This window comes from Columba livia, chromosome 4 (genome assembly GCF_036013475.1).
Source record: "Columba livia isolate bColLiv1 breed racing homer chromosome 4, bColLiv1.pat.W.v2, whole genome shotgun sequence".
NCBI lineage: Eukaryota > Metazoa > Chordata > Aves > Columbiformes > Columbidae > Columba > Columba livia.
In genome coordinates, this window is record NC_088605.1 from 14,487,465 (window position 1) to 14,509,816 (window position 22,352).

General features: G+C 41.4%; 1 protein-coding gene across 10 annotated transcripts in view; it reads right to left on the minus strand.

Annotated features, from left to right (window-relative positions):
• The window catches only part of SLC2A9 (solute carrier family 2 member 9), a 123,253-nt gene that overhangs the window by 84,012 nt on the left and 16,889 nt on the right, over positions 1–22,352 (minus strand). For 7 of the 10 annotated variants that reach the window (XM_065060529.1, XM_065060535.1, XM_065060528.1 and 4 more), the window contains 5 exons: positions 20,116–20,178; positions 15,358–15,443; positions 8,931–9,029; positions 3,505–3,665; positions 1,004–1,128 (listed from right to left, as the gene is read on the minus strand). In XM_065060529.1, coding sequence (XP_064916601.1) covers positions 1,004–1,128; positions 3,505–3,665; positions 8,931–9,029; positions 15,358–15,420 — 448 coding nt within the window. In that variant the 5' untranslated portion in view covers positions 15,421–15,443; positions 20,116–20,178. Of the gene's footprint in view, positions 1–1,003; positions 1,129–3,504; positions 3,666–8,930; positions 9,030–13,451; positions 13,971–15,357; positions 15,444–20,115; positions 20,179–20,485; positions 21,293–22,352 lie in introns of those variants that run through there. The other 3 variants (XM_065060532.1, XM_065060536.1, XM_065060526.1) reach the window with 3 other exon arrangements.

The following is a 22,352-nucleotide window of genomic DNA, read 5'->3' on the forward strand; positions in this document are numbered from 1 at the left end:
GTCAAACAACCAAAATTTATGCTTACTAACAACACCACCAAAGCTTGCCAGAAAGGGAGCATGGTGACTGGAAAAGTCAAAGCACTTTCCATTGTTCAGTGACATAATTACACTCAGAGTGTAAACCCATCTTAATTCATCAAGTCTGTCTCCACAATAGGTAAGTATTTATCACCATCTAGTGATCTGTAAAGTTGTTTAGAGCCTCACTGCTAGGTGCAAGACTAGGGAAGGGACTGAAGGGAAGTTCTAGCCAGGTGGGGATTGGTCTCTTCTCCCAGGCAGTCAGCAATAGGACAAGGGGGCATGGGCTTAAACTCTGCCAGGGGAAATTTAGGCTGGATATTAGAAAGAAATTCTTTGCAGAGGGAGTGGTCAGGCATTGGAATGGCTGCCCAGGGAGGCGATGGACTCGCCGTCCCTGGAGGTTTTTAAACTGAGATTGGACATGGCACTTAGGGCCATGATCTAGTAAACGGGCTAGAGTTGGACCAAGGGTTGGACTCGATGATCTCTGAGGTCTTTTCCAACCCAGTCGATTCTGTGATTCTGGTGCAGCAGCTCCTCTCTGATTTACTTTTAAACCATGAAGACTATGTTGCTAGAAGCAAATGGTGATGTACCAAAACTTCCACTTCATCCTACTGGTATTAGCATGGGATCCAACAACTTCTAAACACACAGCAGCAAGCAGCTGAAATAAATAGACTACACCCTCCTAGCCAAAGGATCTTCATGGCACGAAGACAGATATGTTCTATCAGGGCTGGAGTAGGAAAGGAGGAGGAACAACCAGAGTGGACAGCAGCGGCTAGCGTCCATTCCAGTGTTGTCTCCAAATATCACATCTCCCAATGCTTATTCTGCTGTTTTGTCCCAGCAAAATCAGTGTGGCTAGTCCTTGAAATGCCTCTTTAATGTAAAGAGTGATGTAATTGGGGCAGAGGAGAAAGATTATGCATGGCACAAGCATTTCAGAAACGTATGGCATGATAAAGCTTACCTGCATCAACACCCATTATCACACGGCCCAGTATGAGCATTTCAAATGACCCCGCCAGCAAGGAGAGGGACATCAACAAAGCAGCTGTCACTGCAAACACGTTATTGAGCAGCAATGTACATTTCCTAAAAGGAAAATATATTTTTTGTACATACCAGCAACACAACAGTTAAATCTAGTCATTTTCAAAGCACACTAGGCTATTATTCTTAAATATCCATAAATAAAACCAAAAAGTGCCTAGCAAACTCTGCCTCTTATGCGTTGTGCAGAGTTCCAAAATACAATACTATACCCAAATGGACACAGTTCCAAATCTATACCACAGCTTTAAAATAAAACATATCACAGTTAACTAAAGAGTTGTACTTCAAAGGCACAGCATTTAGCCATCCTGAACATCCTAAGAACCCAAGTTCCCTGCCAGAGACTCTGTATATGAATATAAACAAGCATACTCTGGGTAAATGTATGTATGTAGGAACCAGAGAATATATTTCAAATAGCAATAAGCTGATATAACTACAGGCATTTTTATGCTACATGCAGTTTTGGCCATTTTGAGAACTTCCCAGCACTGACATATTTATGTCATTGTAATTCATCCTTAAACACATGATATTAAAAACATGCATTGAGGAAAATTACTTACTACTTGTAGAGCTAGAAAAAACACTTGAGCTCACTGGCAGGATAAAAATCTACCCTTTTCCAAAAATTATTAAAATTAATCAAAATACAGATTTACATTTTTTCTCCAATTTTTAAATTATTTCATTCTATAGCAGTCAAATACAACGTGAAAAAATACTTCTTTCAAAAAAAAATATATTATTTATGGAAAATTATTACTTCATTAAATAAACATAAATAAAATAACAAAAATGTATTTTAAAATTTAAAAAAATCTCAATTTCTCATTTGCACTATAATAACAGCTGTATTTCTTATAGTTTTCATCTTTCAGAACTTTCTGCTCACGTTTGAGGGACTCATTTATTCAAAAGTGAGTCGTAAGTCTCATAACTTCTACAGAAGGAAACACTTTACAAAAGAAATTATATGTAGGATTTCACGGGCCTTTGACAGTCAGATTCAAACACTGACATACAAGGTCTCATTTCCTGAACACATGGAAGAAGAGTGTTTAAAGATATAAGATCAATAGCTCTGCTGCAATGGTTCTTGTTGAAAGATGAAGGTCTTGTCCCTCTCCTGCAAATGCCCCGTGGCAGTGGCCTAAGCAATCCCCTGAGCACAACGCTCTGGGTGTTCAAGTTACTCAACAGCACCGGCTCTTTGGTAGAAGAGAATTTAAATTATGAAGTGTCAAAGCCACATCTGAACATGGGATTTGTGTGGATGAAGGTTCTCTTTGAAAAAATTACATCTCTCAAAGTAAGTAGGATCTAGGACTCTAGTAATTTGGAAGTTATATTATTAACCTTGCAGCAACATGATTCAAGACTGCTCTTTTTAAGTCATACATTATTTCTGCCTAATGCTTTTGATCCCCCTTAGCTCATTATTTTGCATCACTGTAAATGGAGCTCCACTTCATCATGCACACATCTCTTCAACCTACCCTTGAACAATTTAACAGCAAAGTATTTTATTGTTCTGCTCCTCAATTACAGTACCGATATATCAGTCTGGCGGCCCAGACAAGTAAGAACAGTTGAGTTGGATGGTTACATACTCATGCTTCTGTTATTACCTTCTCCAGTGACTCAATTGAGCAAAAAATATCAAATTATATAGAATTTATAATTAAGGAAAAGCCAAATGAGCAGTTAAGATGAATTTCATAATGACTTTTTTTCCATGCCTTTCTAAACAGAGGTAAATTACAAATCACTTTTAAAATTCTCTTTGGAAGACTGTATGAAACAAAAGTTTGGCAGAAATATCTAGTTAGCACCTGCAGCAAAAATGCAAATACACACTAGCATGAACATTCCTAAAATACCCACGTTCCCTATGGTGAAGACTTGGTCAGATACTGCATTGCATAGAGCAGGGAAGGCATCCCCAAGCTTAGGGAAGACCAAACACAAACTTCACCCTAGTTTAGTTCTTCAAACTGTATTTTAAGTTGACACAAGGAAGGTATGCCAACAAATGCTGTTGAGAAGCAAATGAGATGTGGATAGCTTTATTTGTAAAATACTCATCAGACTCTTGAAACAAGTCTACTGATCCTTTGTGAAATCTTTCCTTTTATATGGTATTTTCCTGTTGCATTCTTGACTATTCAGCCTCTTTGACATCTCAACCCATTGCCCATTCAGAACAAATGGCTTCTATGACTCAAATGATGCACATTAAGGCCAGAGAGAACGGTACTAGTTTTACTCTTGGAAATTCGGAACTCTTAGAATTGAGCTTTCATAATTTGAAGATGTTTAAATTTGCATTCTGGTGAAGAGGTGTTGTTGTTTCTCTTTCTAGAGAGACAAAGTGAGAAACTGATTTAGAAACTAGTCTTTCAATACACTTACCGTCCGAAGAACTTCACAATTGGGGTAACAATAATGGCACCCACAAGGCCACCAATGGCAAAAATAGAAACAGTTATAGACCAGAGAAGAGTCAGCGTGCTTTCATCCACTGAGAAGCCATATCTTCTTTCCCAAGTTTCATTGTAAAACTTCTTGATAAACTGAAATAATAATAATAATAATAATAATAATAATAATAATAATGTAGAATTACTCTTCAAGAACACAACTGACAGAATAATGATTAAAAAAACCACCACCAAAACAAAACAGCAGCTCATTTGCAGGAATCACCCTTGTTCTTCTATCTTCCTTCTCCAAAAAATGAGGTCTCACTCGCTTCTAGATGAAACTACAATACAGACTAACTGAACCAGTCAAAGCACACATACATTTAACTACATGCCAGTCAAAAACAGGTGGGGAAAAAAAAATCAGGCAGACATGGGTGTAGAAGAGGCTTATAAAAGAGAAACTCCTACAAAGCACGGATGTTACCATTTTAGTTATCAGTACAACATTAACAACAGTTTGCATTAGCCTCACTGTGTACACATACATAACATTTCAGCCCAAAGTGCTGTTAAGGGCTCAGACACAGAATCACAGAGTGGTTGAGGTTGGAAGGGACCTCTGAAGGCCAATCTTGTCCAACCCCACTGCTCAAATAGGGTCACATACTGTCGAGTGCCCAGAGCTTTTTTAATACCTCTAAAGAGGGAGACTCCACAAATCACATCACCTGAGCTTGGAAAGTTACTGCACATCAGCTGAGTTCCGCTCACTGCTCACATACATACACCTTCAATGTGCCAGAGATTATTTTTCTGCTTTCCTCACATGAGCCCAACTGCAAGTTTTTGAAGAATGCCTTCTAACAACTTCCCTTCCCTGATGTCTAATTACACCAAAGTTTCTTCATCTTTCTAAAAGGTAAAGTTGTCGTCGCTCCAGGATGACATTTTTTAAGTCTCTGTATCACCTGCAGAGACATCACCTATTTACCTTCTCTTTCGTCAGGCATCCTCATTTTTATGCCTTTCCCACTTTGAACTCAAGCAAAGCTCTGATGCCACCATGGTGTCTGATGCTCTGGCCAGGATACAGTACAGGTCACTGCTGCAGAAGGGCACAGCACACTTGTGTAACGCTCTCATGTGTTCTGTGTCACTGCTGCCTGACAAGCTCTACTGTATCACAAAGCTTCATCTTGGCAGTTTTCCCCAGTTCCTTCTCAGATTTCCTCCAGCATGTCATAGGTACTAAATTATCCTGGAGCAGGACTCAGCAGGATAAACCTAACACCACGCTTTCCCTGCTCAAAGTAGGAATTTCAGACTTGGGTATTCCAGCCTTTGATACATGGACTATTCAATTTGAGGACTTCATTTAGTTTGAAACTCTACCTCTCCACCTGCAAAGTACCTAAAAAAGGTGGAGGTAGTATTTAAGGAGGATAGGGATATTTATCCTTCCTGTCTTACATGTTACTATATAAACAGACAGAAGAAAAAAAAAAAAAAAAAGGAAGAAAAAAAGAAAAAAAAAAGTAAATTGGGTGCTTGGTCCATTTAGAAGAATCTCACAGTAAACTTCCAAATGAATCTCCATTAAATCAAGCAAGACATCTTATCTCTTTAACACCAATACTCAGATTATATTTAGAATCAGATATCTTGTTTATTTGAAGTTCATTTCTGACAGTAATGAATACTGAAAGAAAACATTTTTGGAACACTATTAGCATTTCTTGCTAATGATAATGGCTAAAAATAGTATGCAAATTATCTCCCCTTGTATTATGACTGATATTCTCAGCATAGCTTTGTTATTACCAAGGAGATGTCAAATAACTGCAAACATTCAAGAACAGAAAGTACAAACTGCAACACTCAAAAGTAACAGACAAATGGGCTGGTATGTACATCACCTGTGTCTGGATTCCTGTTGGCAGTAAATGACATGCTAATAACACATACAGGTTTTGAGGAGCTGCACATGAAAATGAAAACTCAAAGAACAAAGCAAATCTGATCCAACAAATTCACTGGATTTGAATCCACTGAATTCGGTGGAAATGCTCCTTTGGGATTTTACACAGTTGTCTCAACAACGCTAATGGTGAAAACCTGTATACAAAATTTTTAGCCCCTACCCAAAGCCTACAAGGAATGGCAACTGACTGATATCAGTATCTCACATTCTGCTGCCTCAGTTCATTAATGCAGTAGTTCTAGGATGGGAAATATCAGGGAAATACAAGTGATATATATTTTTTTGTATCTCTAAATACAAGGAATATATTTTACCTTCTCTCTAGCTGTAAGTAACTTTTATCAAGGGAAGAGATGAGCTGATCTTTAGAGAAGAAAAATGACCTCACCCATCATTACAAGGGTCACTCACACCCAGTGACAACTATTGAACTGGCTGACACAGCACACTACACGTTTCTGCAATAGTCTCACTTTTCCCATATCAGCTCCAGAAGGAATGCAGGGCTGCAGCCGCCCGCGGGAAGGGGCAAGAGCTGCATGGCAGTACACAGAGAGACTTTGCTTCCCGCACAGAGCACAAAGCACATCATTGTTCTACAGACCATGCCCACAACCAATCCACAAAAAGAACTGTAGAAATTCAGCTAACAAACAGACAGCTTTGACTTGCATTCAGTTAAAGCATTTGTCTCCTGATTGGCAAATGCTTCCATACATTTTTAATAAATTCTGGTAACTCTTTGAACAAGCCCTTGGAGACTTCTATTAATAATTCTGGGTTTCTTGTGTGGTCAAGTGCTATGTGCAGGGGGAAGAGACCCGCAATGGGCCACTGCTCTTTCCCACAGAGAAGTGAGGGACTAAGTGGGAAGTGACCTCTGCTCTGAGCAGAGCTGGTGCTATTACCCCCTTGCAACAAAAATGAAGTTGGACTGACACTACCTTACGAGATTACCCATAGTAAAGTTCACTGGTGAGAAGTGCAGGGCTATTTCCTCGAGCCTTGATAAGCTGGTGTAACTTTCAGCATTGAAAGGACACGTATACAAGAACTTATGAACAGTTCAATACTTAAATGAACCTTCCCCCCAGCTCAGTCATCGTACTGATGTGTTCAGTTTCAGGATCCCAGAAACATCCCATGTTTTAGTCAACAGTCATTATCAAACATTTTTTCATACAGTCCCTTTCTAAAGTTGGAGGACTTTAGGCATCAAAAGGAATTGTACTGAAGTCAGCAGAGGCAGAAGATACCCACAGAGAGATGCTCATACAATGCAGACTGTAAGCTGCACATCACCAGAACAATTTATTTGTCCTACCAAGTTTGTAAATTAAACTTGGCTTACAACATTTAGGAACTACTGCACTCCCAATACAACCTTTTACAAGACTGCTGTTTATCTACAGCTAAAAGCTGTTCCCCTCCAGTTTTCCTCAGTCACCTCACAGCTGTATTCCAAAGGGTCACCTTGAAGCAGACTGATTTGGTAACACATGGGGGAAAACAGATGTGGCAAAGGTTCCTTTTCTTGTGAAGAACCACAGGTTTGGTGTGGCTCACTCCTCCCTACAAGCAGAGCCCAGACTCTTCCCTTCAACCTGGTCACTGCAGCTCCAGGGACAGGAAGGTGGCCTGTCCTAGGTAAATGGACAACACATTAATCCTGGGGCTAGAGAGAACCAGAGGCCACACTAGTATTTTATTCTTGAACTACACCATTATGCATTCCTTGTCCATAGGACTACTCCTTAGCCCTAGCTAATGTATGGCTTAACATGAATAAGAAAGACACAAAGTTCTCAATCAAACACTGAAACACCATGCTAGAAAAAGGGAAACTTCATGCATACCTATCAACAAGATGACCAAAGCAATCAGCCAGGCATCCAGTTTCAGTCCAAAAACAACCATACAGATTTCAAACAAAAATGGACAATCCTGCAAGTGCTACTAACCATGACATCTGGAATTTAGCATCCGTCACAGTACAGCTGCACCTTCAGCCTCCCCACTCATAGTCTGGTCACCACTATAATCTAACACCTCATTCAAACCTAAGTGTCTAAGTGTTGCCACAGAGCACATCCTGTCATCCTTTCTTTCCTTTACACCTGCACAAAGCGACAGAAGAGCTCTGATTACCACGACAGCCCATTTTTTAAATGGTGCTTAAAAGTTCAGAAATCAGATCACTCTCACTGCTCTGCTGACAGTACCAAGGCAGCACAGGATGTCTACCATCAGGAAAATCAATACCATCGCTCACAGAATTTCAGCTTCATGCTGATTTCTTCTAAGCCATGTTTATCTTCTGATGACTGCAAGGTGAAGTGATGCCTAGACATGTCATCCTAGAATAAACATCCAATCTGTCTCACCCTGTGTTACTGGTACAAAAAGTACCAGGAACTTGAAGAAAATTCCCAGAAGTTACAAAGGTAGCAATTAAAACTTCCCATAGGATAAGTCTCTTCCTAGCCCTTTGGGCTGTCAGTTTACCAAATAAAATACACATGTGAAACATAAATTTAAAAAAAAATATTCTACCATTATTTGCATAAATACTGTATTCATCTTTAATGTCACCAGCCTGTTTAGGTGGAAAGCTAGCCACACATTGTAATAAGAGATTTGTATAGAAGAAGGAGCTTAGCTTTGGAAAGGAACTATTTTGAAATGGAATTTCCACAGTTCCCAAAGTTACTTTTTCAAAATGGTGTTGCCTGCAACTCCACTAAGTTGCTTACTGCTGTGCTTGACTGAATTAAGAGGATTTCTAGACAGCCAGCATAAAAACAAAATGTTCAGATTTTCATTTGTGATAACTGGTATTTTAATGAAATCACCCCCCAAATATTGTACACTGATTCCACAGTACTCTATTCATCAAATCTATTCCATATGTTGCAGCCAACAGATGGTCAGCACAGCAGTTTTGAGTTCAGAAACAAACATAGCATCGCCATGAAATGCAGAAGAAGAGGCCCATTATTTAGGAGGGAGCCAGAGGCATTATTTATAATATCAGTACTGTGGGAATGAAATGTTGTGCAACCCTCTAAAACTGACTGATATGAAGAGAAGCTGCTGAACATGTGCATACAGCTACCAATACTCGGACTATTAAAAATACCTTATCATGCAAAAGTGAGCAAGAAGATTTAGTATTATCCTGGGCTTGGGGAGAATGAGAAACAAACCACGTGCACCCACCCACCTCAACAGCGATGTTTAGTTTCCTGACAGCTACTGAATTTATGCGAAAACCACACGGACAGCATAAAGAAACTTTCAGGCAAAGTTACCATATGAGATTTTATCTACTACCTCAGGAGGAGTATAAAAGCAGGATGTTGGGCAGCACACACTAAATGGACAAGGCTGCCCTCTACTGATACTCAGTTCCAGTTTTGTCAGTCACTTACCACGGCAGGAGCGTTCACCACTGAGAGATTGTAACCATAAAGAAAAGACGACCCAAAAGCACCAGTTAAAGAGGCTACAATTAGACTCCCAGACCAGCTCTGAAAAACAAAGAAAAGATGCGGCCTTTGTTAGTATACCTTAAATTAACGTACCTCATGTTTTAAACTCTCCTTACACTATCTTGCATAACTTCTGCAGGTGGATCTCCCTGCTGTAGAATAATGGCCTGAAACACTTTCCCTTACTGCAATTTGAGGCACAGTAAATTTGAAGTGGTAGTATCTCAGTTACCAAAGCATAAGTAACCATCTGAACTTCTACCATCCTCACAGATTTTTGCTGTACGTATCCCATCAGCAACCCCACCAAAAAGTAAAACACTGGAGAAGTACATTCTCAGCAAGGGAAACTGTTGGCAACATACCATTAATGCAACAACGCAAGTAGAAGTGTGTATTTGATGATCCCAACCTAGGTGAAAGTCTGTGAGATCGTGTGCCCCCCATTTCCATGCATATAAGGATTAGTGAAACTGTGACCAAACAAATAAAAATGATGCTTACAAACTAGGTTTTGTAGTCCACATGCAAGTCTCCAACAGTAATTTGATGACACACACACTCCAGTGGAGACACCATTTGCCCTTTTTCCCCAGTGACACACCTGTACCTCTCCCTTTTCAGCTCTCTTCCTTCCCTCCCTCCCTCTCAGCCTGTTTTTAGCTCACCTCTACTAACAATTTCTTCTTCCACATCAGCTGTTGAATAAAAGGTAGGACTGCTTAGATACTGGAGTTTCAGACAGTTGATTTAAGAGATTCTGCATTTTAGGGTTGTTTCTACCTTCCCCAGTATTACGCTCTGCTACTCAGTTCTGCAGCATTACAGAGAGCGGCAGAAGTGACCACTGCCATTCCCAAGAGGTGTTATAGTTAGTGTTTTGGTGGCTTGTTGGTTGTGAACACTGTTTTGTAGATCACGGAAGACAGCTCACCTTTCTTGACCTCTGAGTACGTTAGAGTAGGCAGCTTTTTAACGTGTCTTGAATTGAAAACAAAACCACAATCAAACAAAACCAAACAAACCCCAAATGAACAACAACAAAAAAAACAAAAAAAAAAAAAAAACCCAACACAAAAAAAAAACCCAACCCTCTGCTAAGAATCCAGAATTTCGGGCACAGCTCACTGTCGTTTTATGTCCAGCCTCATCACTCATTGAAGCCTCAATCCTTTCAAAGGGAAAAAGATGTGCTTAAGGCAGCCTAATAAACCCAGCTTCAGTTATATCCCTTACAGCAAACAGAACAGGTTAATGAGTCAGCACATTCTGTTAACTGCACAAAGCTGTATGTTTGCCTTGGAAAATGAAGATTTGGAGCACGAACTAGGTTTGCGCAGCTAGCACAGGGCATAGCCACAGCAACAATGCAGCAGAGCGAGCTCCAGCAGCCTCAGGTCAAGCACAGCAGGGCAAGTAAACGCACCGTGGCTGTTAATGCATGTCAGAGCCCACGTTTCACCACTGTCATTGCGGACTCGCTATGGTCCACGAAGAAGGGATGAGACACTCAGGTGCCAGGGCAAGGGACTGCAGCGCACAGCCCAGCATGTGTGGGGTCTGCCATGCTCTGCAGTGCCACTCCTGAGGGCTCAAAACGCCCTGTGGGACAGCTGAGCGTTTCTGACTTCTTCCACAAGATGTGGGAACTTCTAAGAGATTACACAGTTCATTAACCACCCTGTTTTCAGTCAGGTCAGAAGGAAGAGTACAGGAGGAAAAAAGCCTCATGTAACAAATACACCTCATTGAGTTAATTACATAAGCCAAATACAACTTCTTATTATTAGCCAGCTTCTTAAAATGAACCTGCCACACACATAAACAAGCTTTGCACCATTACCTCAGTAGCAAAAAGTAGAAATTCACATAATTTCTTTCACAGAATTGTTGGGGTGGGAAGGGACCACTGAAGATCATCTAGTTCAACCCACCTGCTAAAGCAGTTACACTCAAAGTAGACTGCACAGGAACGTGTCCAGGTGGGTCTTGAACGTCTCCAGAGAAGGAGACTCCAAAACCTCTCTGGGCAGCCTGTTCCAGGGCTCTGGCACCCTGAAAGCAAAGAAGTTTCTCCTCATATTCAGATGGAACCTCCTCTGTTTCAGTCTATGCCCATTGCCCCTCATCCTATCGCTGGGCACCACTGAAAGGAGTCTGGTCCCATCCTATTGACATCCACTCTTGAGATATTTATAAACATTGATGAGATCCCCTCTCAGCCTTCTCTTCTCCAGGCTGAACAAACCCAGCTCTCTCAGTCTCTCCTCATAAGAAAGGTGCTCTAGGACCCTAATCATCTTCATAGCCCACTGCTGGACTCCCTCCAGTAATTCCTTGTCCTTCTTAAACTGGGGAGCCCAGAACTGGACACAGTGCTCCAGATGCAGCCTCACCAGGGCAGAGTAGAGGGGGAGAAGAACCTCCCTTGACTTGCTGGTCACACTCAATGCACCCAGCATACTGTTGCCTTCTTGGCCACAAGGGCACATTGTTGACTCATGGTCAACCACTTCTCTACTACACACAAGTGTTCCTACAATTAGGAGGAACTTCTGCTCTCAACTGAAGACGCCAAGGACAATATTCCTGGATGTCTAACAGATTGTTCCCAATGGGCTCACAAATTACAAATGCAAGTTCACAAGTGCTATGCGGTAATCTTGATGCAATATTGCTAAAGGGCTCTGCTCCAACAATGTTAGATCAATCAGAAAAATCCTGCAAACAAAATTATTTGGATCATATAACCTAGTGCTATTAAAAACTCCAGCAAAAGCTTAAACCTTTCAGCACAGGCAAATTATATGCACAGGAGGCTAAGTGAAAGATAATGCAGGACAACTCACAGAAGTGCTGCCAAATTAGAAAAGCCCACATCCACTTCATTTTCAAGTGTTGCAAATAGGTGTGTTTATAGCCCACTTCAATATCAAGAATTTTTCAAGTATACAGCCTGCTGCAGAAAGCCTCAGACTTACTCAATTCAGAGTTTTACAGTTCTTGGAATATGAATGTTAACTTCTCTATAACCTGCCTCCTCACACGCTATTATAAATATTTGCTCAGGCTTCAGCCATGCCAGATAAAAGACGGTAGCACAATGAAGCAAGAACATATATATATATATATATATATATATATTTAAAACCAACCTGTTGCTCAGAAAAATATTAACCCTGTGACAACACTAAGAGAGAGAAAGGGAAAAAAATAGTGTGTTTTACAGTGAACAGTTAACAAGGAGGCAACCACACCTCCCTCACAGGTGTTCCTTTACCTCACTGCCAACCGTCTGCTCATGCGTTGCTGCCACCAGCACAAGGGCAGGTAGGTGTGACCATCACCCCAGCAATCAGCGCGCAGTCAGGGAAGTTGCATGTCAGCTCACAGCAAAGACCTCCAGATACCTGAGTACTGTTTACTTGTGAAAGTCCACATTTTTAGTCTTACCACAGATCCCAGGGCATCATGCTCTCAAAGCTGCTTTGGCCAACTCCCATCCTTGTTCAGTACCGCATTTGTGTCAGCTACGAGCCCTAAATTACCTTTTTTTAAATGCACACCAGTTTGCATTTTGGTTTTCAAAACACACTTTAGAATACTGCATTTTGGTCAGTTGTAATACCCTTTGCAGATTAAAAGACACTTGTTAGTCTACATAATGAAGTTTAAATAAAGTGATACCACTAAGACTTTTTATTGATATTGGGAACTTGGGTTGTGGAGCACCCTACCCGATACCCTGAGCGAGATCCAGTTTTAGTAGAGCACCAAGCACCCTGGAGCTCAGAGCAGGGCTGTGCCCGCTGGGCTCCGCCGCAGGCCGGGCGCTGCCGGCAGGTGCGCCCGCTCACACCCTGGTCCGCAGGTCGCTCACGGAGGGACACCTCCAGCCCTCTCCCCCCGAGCTTTCCCTTGCCCTGAGGACTTCCCGGTACGGGCGGTGTCGGGAAGAAGCGGTAAAGCACCGTGCGCCCTCGCCTTGTTGTGTTCCCACTGCCAGCGGCTCCAACCGCGGGGCGGCTGCTCTCCCCGTGCGGGCGCTCGGCGGCTGCCGGCGCTGCCCTCCGCCCGTCCTCTGGGTCCCGGCTCGGCTGCCGCGGTATTTTTAGCTCTGCCCGCCGCCGGCCTCTTGCACCGGCACCAACAACTTTCCGAGCGGGGAAGGACTCGGCGCCGCCGCTGTGCAGCCCGAGCTCCGCCTCACTCCGGAGGAGCAGCGGGGAGTTACTCCGGCTCCCACAGCCACCGTGCACCAGTCTCGCTTTTCCTCCCTCCCCACCACGCCGGGAAAGAACAGAAATCCCCCCCTCTCCGGTTAATCGCCCTCGAGGAGCGGGCAGCGCAGGCCGGGCTCCCCGCCCGCGCCGCCGGGCTCGCTCCCGCCCCGCCGATTACCCACAGCGATCGCCACAAAACAACCCTCGGGGAGACACCGCGCCGCTGCGCGCTACTTACGCTCCTGCCCGCGCGGCGGCGGCCGCTCCCCGCTTCCCGCGCCACCAGCGTGGCCGCCTCGGGCCCCGCCGCACGGTCCATGCCGCTGCCGCACGGGCGCAGCGGCCGCACATCTCCGCCGGGCAGCGCGGGGCGCCGCGGGGGCGCGGCCGCGGGAGGAGGTGGCGGCCGCGCAGGGGGGGGCGCGTCTGGCGCTCGGGGGTGCCCGGGCGGGCGGCGGCGGAGGACGCGGCTCCCGGGAGCGGGGACAGTGGGTGCCTGGCGCAGGGCGGGCTCAAGGCATGGAACGGCCCTGGGTCGTTTATCTGCGTACTTGGACAGAACTGAAGCAAACGTGCGTTGCGTTCCCGGCGCTTTGCGTGTGGGTTCGCGGCAAGCCTGTTCCCTCGGTGGGGATTTACCCAGCCATGCAGCGAAATGTCACGACGGGGTGTTCATCACGGCACCCCGCCGAGTGGCGCAGGGGCTGGGGGACCGCGGGTGCTGTGTAGAAGCCCGGGCTGCCCTTCTGTGAGGCAGAGGCTAGAGGAGGGAGGGGGAGACTTTTCCCGTGTTGCCGAAGCTGGAAAGTGAAAACACCACAAGACTTGTAGCCAATTAAGATGTTAACCACGCGGCATGTGGATATTTCCACTGCCTTAGAAGGTTTAGATCAGATATGCAGCCATACTGCTGTATAGCAGATGGTGATTAGACATGCTACCTGAGCAGAAAAAAAGCTTTCAGCTATTATTTTTGAGGGTACCTATTTGCAAACACAGGGATTTTTGAACTGCTTAGAGTTAACTACCCCTTCTAGTTGGCAATGGATGAGTATTAAGTGCATCTGGGAACTATTCCCAGATGACTGCAGTTCATATTAGTCTAAATCTGTGCTGTTCTGACATGATACATACCTCACAACTAGTATAGAGCTCTCCAAGACACAGTAATAATGCCATGAAGCATGGCAGATTTGAAAGTAGTTTATGACACAGCAACTTTGAAGTGTCTTTGGCTCAGATCAAGCTAAGCAGTGTTTGAATAGAAAGCCAGATGCTACTCATTAACATGTAAAATTATCATACATGTTGAGAAACACCAGCATAGACAGATCATCCAGACATTTATAATCTCATCGAATGTCCACATAAGCAGTAAAAATATCAAGTTTGGAGAATCGAGCCTCTAAAAATACATGGAGTGTATTTGAGATTTATCAGACAATCGTGTTTTATTTACTTTCAAATTGCATAGTGCAAGTAGTTCTGTTCATACTCATATACTAATAATACAGCTGCATGTGATTAATGTGTACGTAATTTCTCACCTTAACACACATTTTTTACCTTTTACAATCACCATTAGTAAGTTACAGAAACTAAACACAACTCTCTATACCCCTCAAACTGCCATCCTGGCAGCTTCCCCTTGATCAAACCTCTGTGTTCCCCTGGAAAGAAGCATCATTTTGTGTTTCTCCTACATGTCAGAGAAGAAGTGGAAAAAGGGTAAGAATATCCCACAAAGCTGTGTAAGAAAGGCATAGAGACAAAATTTTATTTCAAAGGCACATAAACTCCAAAATATTACCACTGTCCCCAATGACACAGTCATTCCCATAAAAGACAGGTTTTAATCTTGCCTAAACTCAAGTGATCCCAGAATGGTTTGCCTAAACAGCTTTTTGGCTTGTTCAAATCCAGCATATGTATACAGAGAAACACAGGAAAAAATGAGGCCCCCAATGCAGTCTCTCAGTAAGCCCATTAGCAGTCCAGGTACCAAAGGCAGAAAGGAAATAGAAACATTCCTGTGTTTAGGACACTGAGCCTGTATTCATGTAGGTTCCAATTAGTTATTTTCTGCCTCCGGTCTCCACATAGCAAACAAATGTGTTAACAGAAGATTTGGGGAATTCACTCACCACTTTTTTCTTCACCACCTTGCTTTCTTTCATCTCACCATTGCTTTGCTGTTTGTTCTCCATTCTGTTACCTTGTTAGGTAATAACTGAGGAAGAAAAGAAGGAAAGTTGTGGTACCATTCAGCTGAGGCAAGGTTTTTTTGTTTGTTTGTCTGGGGTTTGTTTGTTTGTATTATGGGGTTTTGTTGGTTTTTTTTTTTTTTTTTTTTTTGTTGTTGTTGTTGTTGTTTTATATTTGTTTGTTTTAATGAAATCATAAATCTGATCCAGGAAGGACTTGAAAAACCCAATAAGCAGTCTAACTATTCCCTTCAAAAGTCAGATCTTCGTTCAAGAAGGCATGGGAGCACCAAACTGAATGCAGTTAAAAGCAACCGAAACATACTTGCTAACTGTGTTTAAGTGGTCTACTCAGAAGGTGGCATGTTCCTTGGAGAAGGCATAGTAGTTCTTAGCACAACTGAAGTGTGAAGGGGAAAACAATAGAGCATCGGGCCCTTCAGCAGATTCTCTGTCTCTACTAGAATAGGAACATCAGACCCACTGCAACTACAAAAGCAGTTTAGACAGGTGGAACTGCACTACTATGGCTGGGTTGCAGCCAGGACATTTGGATTAATTGGTGGTGTGATTCTAATGATTATTAGACCTTATATTAGCAAGGGCATTGCCTGAATGCATTTGCAAAGGAGAGGTCAATTTATTTACCTCTCTGTCAAGAAAGCTCTTTCCTGAACATCACCATATGTGCTTTAATAATGTTACAGGACACTTTAGTCATAATTTATTAAGAAACTAAGCTTATTTCTGGCGTTCCAGAGTGGATGGATTATCTGTTATTTACACTGTGCTTCATTGCATGATCTTGAGCAGTCAGTCTTTTTAGTTAATTTAGAATATGGATTACTGGGCCTTTCCACCTCAACATCTTGAGATGACAGCACATTTCAAGATCTTTGATTACCTGGTCATTATGGTAATGATAGATCCAGTCTTGAATGCAAGTTGTCTTGTAGACAGGAGTCTACAAGATAATGAACTATGATACATAGGGAGTAACAGTCATTTTAGTGAAACAGCACATTGGAGCGGAAATTGTGTTGAGGCTATCACACATACAAGAGGTTTTCTAAGAAGTCCTGTGTGACAGAAGTACTGCCATTGGCAGTGCTGATGCCATTATATCAAATGATTCCAAGAAATCAAACAGCTTTTCAGTAAGAGAAGCTAGAGAGATGACAGCATCCTATAAGCTCTAAACCCAGAAAAATTACTTTCTTCCCTCTCTACCTCCCTCTCTACCTTCCCTCTCTACCAAGAACCTGCAAACAATTCGCTTCTGTATGCTGCAATGGGCCTTGTTCAACTCCTGCTAAGTTACTCTTCAAAAAGGGCTTTCAAGGCAAAGGTAGTTCACTTGATAAGAGATGCTTAGTCTCAAACAGCTCACCTGTCTATGCCACATTTAACAAGCATACCAAAAATAATGTCAGCCTTGCTCACTGCAGCACCCACATGCCATACAGTATTTGATATATAGATAATATAGATAATTAAATTAATGAGTGTTCTGACAAAGCACAAACAAAGCATCATCAAGCTGGAATTTAAGAGCTTACAATACAAAGAGTATATGGGGCATAGCACTGAAACAGGGATAATCAGAAACTGTCTGCTAAGCATCTAAATAGACATAACCTCACAGCTAAACCACTAGCAAGGGTAACTTGTGTCTGTCTTTCCTCACCACAGTTTGTTTTTTTTTTTTATATGGCAGAATATTCTTTTTCTTTAAGCAGTCTTTAAATGCTTTTATGATATGTCTGTTGTGTCTGGAAAGTGTAATTGCTAGCGGCGCACCATCTGAGGGAGTGTTAGAACTGAACTGTCCCTCCTATATTTCAGGTAACCCTGGTCTCACAACTTTTTAAGCATATCCACTTGACTGTGGAAAAAGAAACAATACCATACCCAGGACAGATATCCAGTGTGATTAAAAAAAAAAAAAAAAAAAAAAAAAAAAAAATTTGGACTAGGGAAGGAGCAGAAATCACTGAAGCCCTGCATGGATTTTTCAGCATTACTTTTGCAGCCTTATTGACTTGTGTGCAGACAGAGTAATGATTACAACAAGCAGAAACCCAAGTGGCATTCCACTCAGGGAACTGAAAGTGTGAGATTGGCGCTGCTGCTGCTGGCCATTCACTGAAAAGTTTAGCAGGCAAGGTGGAAAAGCGCATTCCTCCCCCCTGAAGTTTGTGTTGGTAGTACTAGGTAAGTGCATAAGTTGTGAACTCAGAAATATTCACTCATTATTCATTTTTTATCAAGGAAGATTAGATCTGTCTACTCCTTAGCTTGTACAGTTTGTCAGGAGGTGACCCACAAATCAGGAAAGACCCATTTGTGTTAGGCCAGGGTCCACCTTGCATTTCAGTGTTGCAATCAGAGCTACAGTTTGCTTACCTACTTATCCAGCAGTTTATTTAGCTATGTATATGTTGAGTTCGTTAGACAGACATGCCATCCAACTGACTCCTACACATTGTTAGCCTTGGCAATGGTGTCTCAGCATTATGACTGGCCCAGCAAACTGACTTGAAAGGTATCCATAAACCTGCTGTAATCTAGTTTTGGGTTTGAACTTCTATTGAACACTCAAGCATTCATTAACTGACTGCAAGTTAGGAAAAACAAAAGCTATCAGAAAGCTGTTGTGTTCACAAAAAATAAAGGCAAAAGGACCAGTTCCAGATAAACTCAGATTTTAAATAGCCGTGTTTGTTATGTTAAGTGACAAAAATCACCAAGGAGATGACCACATCAGAAAAGCTGAGTTATAAGACAGTTATTAAGAAGAAACCTGAACTAAGTGTAAGACCTGAAAGAGATCAATTGTTGTTGTCCAGTTGGTGTTGTTTGGGCCTGTACCCACTCAGGGCCTGTTTGCCATGTTGTTCAGATGGGCCTCAAATTACAACACACCACTGGTCACTCCACCCAAGGTACAATACAAGAAAACTTTATAAAGTTTATTTACCGTATAAAAGGTTTCGCTGACACAAATTCTTCCTAATGAGCGTACATGGCTTCCATGTCCGTTTCCAAAGTGCAAAATATGTTACCTCTATAGAAAGATTGTGTCAACAGTGCACTACTATGGACAGGGACAATGTGCAAGTCAGAAAAGCAGCCTCCAGCTGACGAAATTCACTTTAATTACAAACCCGCACAGCCTCTTAGGGATGAAAAGGGCTTGTTTTGCACTCTTCAGAATAAATGTCTTTCAGGTGTAGCACAGAATGGTTTGCTTTCTTTTAAAAATAGGAAGAAAGAAGCACTAAGAGAGATAACACTGCAGTAGGGTGTGAATCACAAAGCTTTGGAAAACATGTTGATGTAAAAATAACCTAAACAAACTCATTAAGTCTTATTGGGCCATGGTAGACTGACACCTAATAATTTTTGCTTTTGGGAAGGCAAAATTGTCCAACTTGAGTACTTTGGTTTGCTGTGCATTGTGCTGGTAATAGGTAGGTACTTCAGAAGATTTTGTTTTTCATTATTCAACACCAGAACTTCAGTAAAAGAGGATGGATAAGTCTTAAATCTCACTCCTATCCTGTAGCTTGTGAGCTACTACCTTTTTTTTCCATTCAACTACAGCTGAAATTCTCTATGGCTGAGCACTTGTGCCTCCCAAAAAAAGGAACCATCCTTGCAATGAAGCAGACTTAAACTGAGGACATCCCTGTGCTTCAAGTAGATACGTCTGTCACTATTCTGTGGTGTGCACTTCAAAGAATGTGCTCCTATCCCTGGTACTGTAAGTCACACCTATACACTCACACAAAAGAAATCCACTATCAATTAGTGAAAAGATTTAGTTAGTTTAATTAGAGCATCCAATGTGAAAAACATGTTTCAAGTTTCTATGTCCCCCAAATCAGGAACAATTTATGTATTAGATCCTGATGAGTGACATGATGACCTGGTTAAAATAGGTTTTCTAGAACTCCATTAAAAACTGAAGGGATTATTATCTTCTTAGGTAGGCCTTTTTTTTTTTTTTTTTCTTTTTAAGCTAAGTCTACTCTAGTGCAAGTGAGACTGTACAAGTCCATGCTTCTTATACTGTTAATGGAAAAAGTCAAACAGTCCCAATACTAAAATAACATTGCTGAAGTCAGGTGTGGCATTACTTTAATTTGGCACAGGGCATTCCTATGGTACTGAACCATTTGGCAAGAGTTAATCTCAAATACTGTAGACATCCCCAGTTTCCAGAAATATCTGTTCTCTTAAGTAATCAGTTGACAGTGTTAAAACTGTCTGTCTTTGTACCTGTATTTGTAGTACCACTCCTAAAATGTCTTTGCAAGATAACAAATTATTGTATCTGGATTTCAATATCTCATTCATACAAGTCACAATCTGATCTCTTATATTGAGAAGGGGAAATAATTAATTTCTATTACAAAATTGTTTTCTTTTTAATATGTAAATTGTTGTGAAAATTAAAGCTATTTTTCATAGAAGTCTGTTAACCAGGAGAGGAAGACAGATTTCAGAGTTAATGACTGCTTATGCAGAAGCTCAGCGCTTGACTAATACTGGGAATTATTTATTTACAAACTTCACAAAATTGGTTTATATGAAGATAAATCTATTCCTCCCTCCTGGAGTCAAACCCTTGAGAACAATGCCAAATATGAGAAGCTGCTCCAAAGTAAAGTCTATCTCCTAGGTACTACTCACCACTTATCCAAAGTGTTCTTCACTTCCAGTGATTTCAGTGCAGTTCAGAAGCAGTCCTCTACTCTGAAACAGGGACAGTTAAAACACTGAATTAAATTCAGAGCCAGCTTTAACTCTTTTATACCTTTTCAGAAGTTATAAATATGTAACAGTAAAACCAAAGAACAGTATGACGCTTCAGCTGGAATTCATGCAATAAATCTTTCCTGCCCAATAGAAAGCCAACTGCCTTGTATGACTGCAATACCATACAAGAGTTCTTTGTTTCAGCTGTCACACAACATGAAAAAGCTTTGCTTTCAACATTTAAACCAAAAGACATTTGAAGTGCAAGCGCCTAAGGCTAGGACTCACATTCATATACTCTTACCTGATTAAAAGTGACCAGGTGAAGGAACACCCACAGCATTCCATGTGCTGTAAATGGCTTTTCACAGTGATGTGTTGGGCCGGTACTCGCATGTGATACTGTGTGGCACTTGTCAGAAGTCACCCCTTTACAAGGTTTTAAAAGGCTGGGACAAACATACTGTACAGTCACAGAAACCACAGTAATTTGTAAAAATATTTAACTTGTCTGCCACTCTGGCTCTGTGCCATGGAGAGGAACTCCATATCAGTGTTAGTTTACATGCCAAACAAAACACAACTAAGACAAGGGTGTAGCAGTTCTGACTTTGCTTTTTCTATCAGTTCCTTATATCCCAAAGCCAAGCAGAGATAAGAATACTCTTTAGTGTGAAAACATGCTCTCTGTTTTGGGTTTTCCCTGCTGATACACATAATGCTTTCTCTGAAAATCCATTGTATGTTAGATTAGGCTCATCAGCATTTTCTCAAATACTTTAATAGTTAATTTAGTTGGATTATCTGTAAACTTGCAGATGCTAAGGTATCCAAGGTGTGTTATGTAGGGAGGCAGCTGTACAGAGTTGGCTGAAACTGTAAATCCTGGCCAGGATTTAAGTAGCCTTGTTCTTATAAGGAAGGTGGTATTATTGAGCATGTGGTGCTTGGTTTGTGTTTCAGGCTATGATTGTTCTGGCAGCTCCTACAGATCACTTTTGACCCAGTTACATAAACCTCAGTGAAGTTCTCAAAATAAATTACCATCAAATTTGCTTCTGCTAAACATAGGCCTCTTTCTATGGCTACAAGATGCTAATCAATGAAAACACCACTTTAGGGGACAGGAAAGAAGTTCTCCATAAGATTCCCTAGCATATTTCATCTTAAACTTGGCACATAATATCTTAAAATTAACAGGAAAAATGTATTGTACTTTAGTCCTTTGTAATACAGGTGTTAGAGTGGTTATAAGGAAATAGGAGATTCTCTCCTCACTCTCTGGGGTACAAACATCTTAGATGCAAGTGACAGATTATACCTTCCAGACCTATATACATTTATTTTACATAATCTACATTTTAACTGAATCTTCAAAATTTAAATTAATCCAAAGTGATTAGGTTTGTGACATCTAAAAGCAAGATGTACTACTTTTTAGTAGCCTCCATTTGTGGAAAGGATTCATTGCTCAGCATGTCCCATGATTACCACAAGGACAAGAAAATAAGCCAAGAAAAGGCTGTAAAGCTAGCACTGCTACATTATAAAACCAGTTATATGTTATTAGGTTAGCTTTGGGAAGACAAGCCTGTTCAAAAAGCATGAATTCAATGATTACTGAAGAGCAGCACACCCTGTGCTAGAACTAATCCTTTCAGACTAAACAAAGCTACCTCTTTGATCCAAGTTTTCAGTTCAAGTTTATAAATTTGGCCGGTATCAACTGGACCAAGAATACAAAGAAACCATCTCAAGGGCAACTTACACAGTCATGACCAAGAAAAAGGGCAGACAGGAATTGCTTTGTTAGATACCACACAAGAAAGAAACAAAGATTTTATTTTTTTATTATTATTTTAATTTAAACACAAACATAATGGGCAGGGGGGTGGAAGAGAATCATTACAAGGAAGCCTAAGTTGAAATCTCACCAACTGAATATTCAGACAGAAGTCTGAACTTTTAATTTCTGGTTCAAGATTAATTTCGTCAGTGTTAGGAAGTTAGAAACAGAAATGCAGAAGTACATGTGATAATTAGAGAGTGCACAGTGTTCACACATAAAGAGGTACCTGGTTTCTATGAAGATTTTCCTTCGGAAATTCAGTTTCAAATTGATAAGCCAAACTGATCCTTCCATTTTAGTTCTAAATGCCCTGAAATGGCTA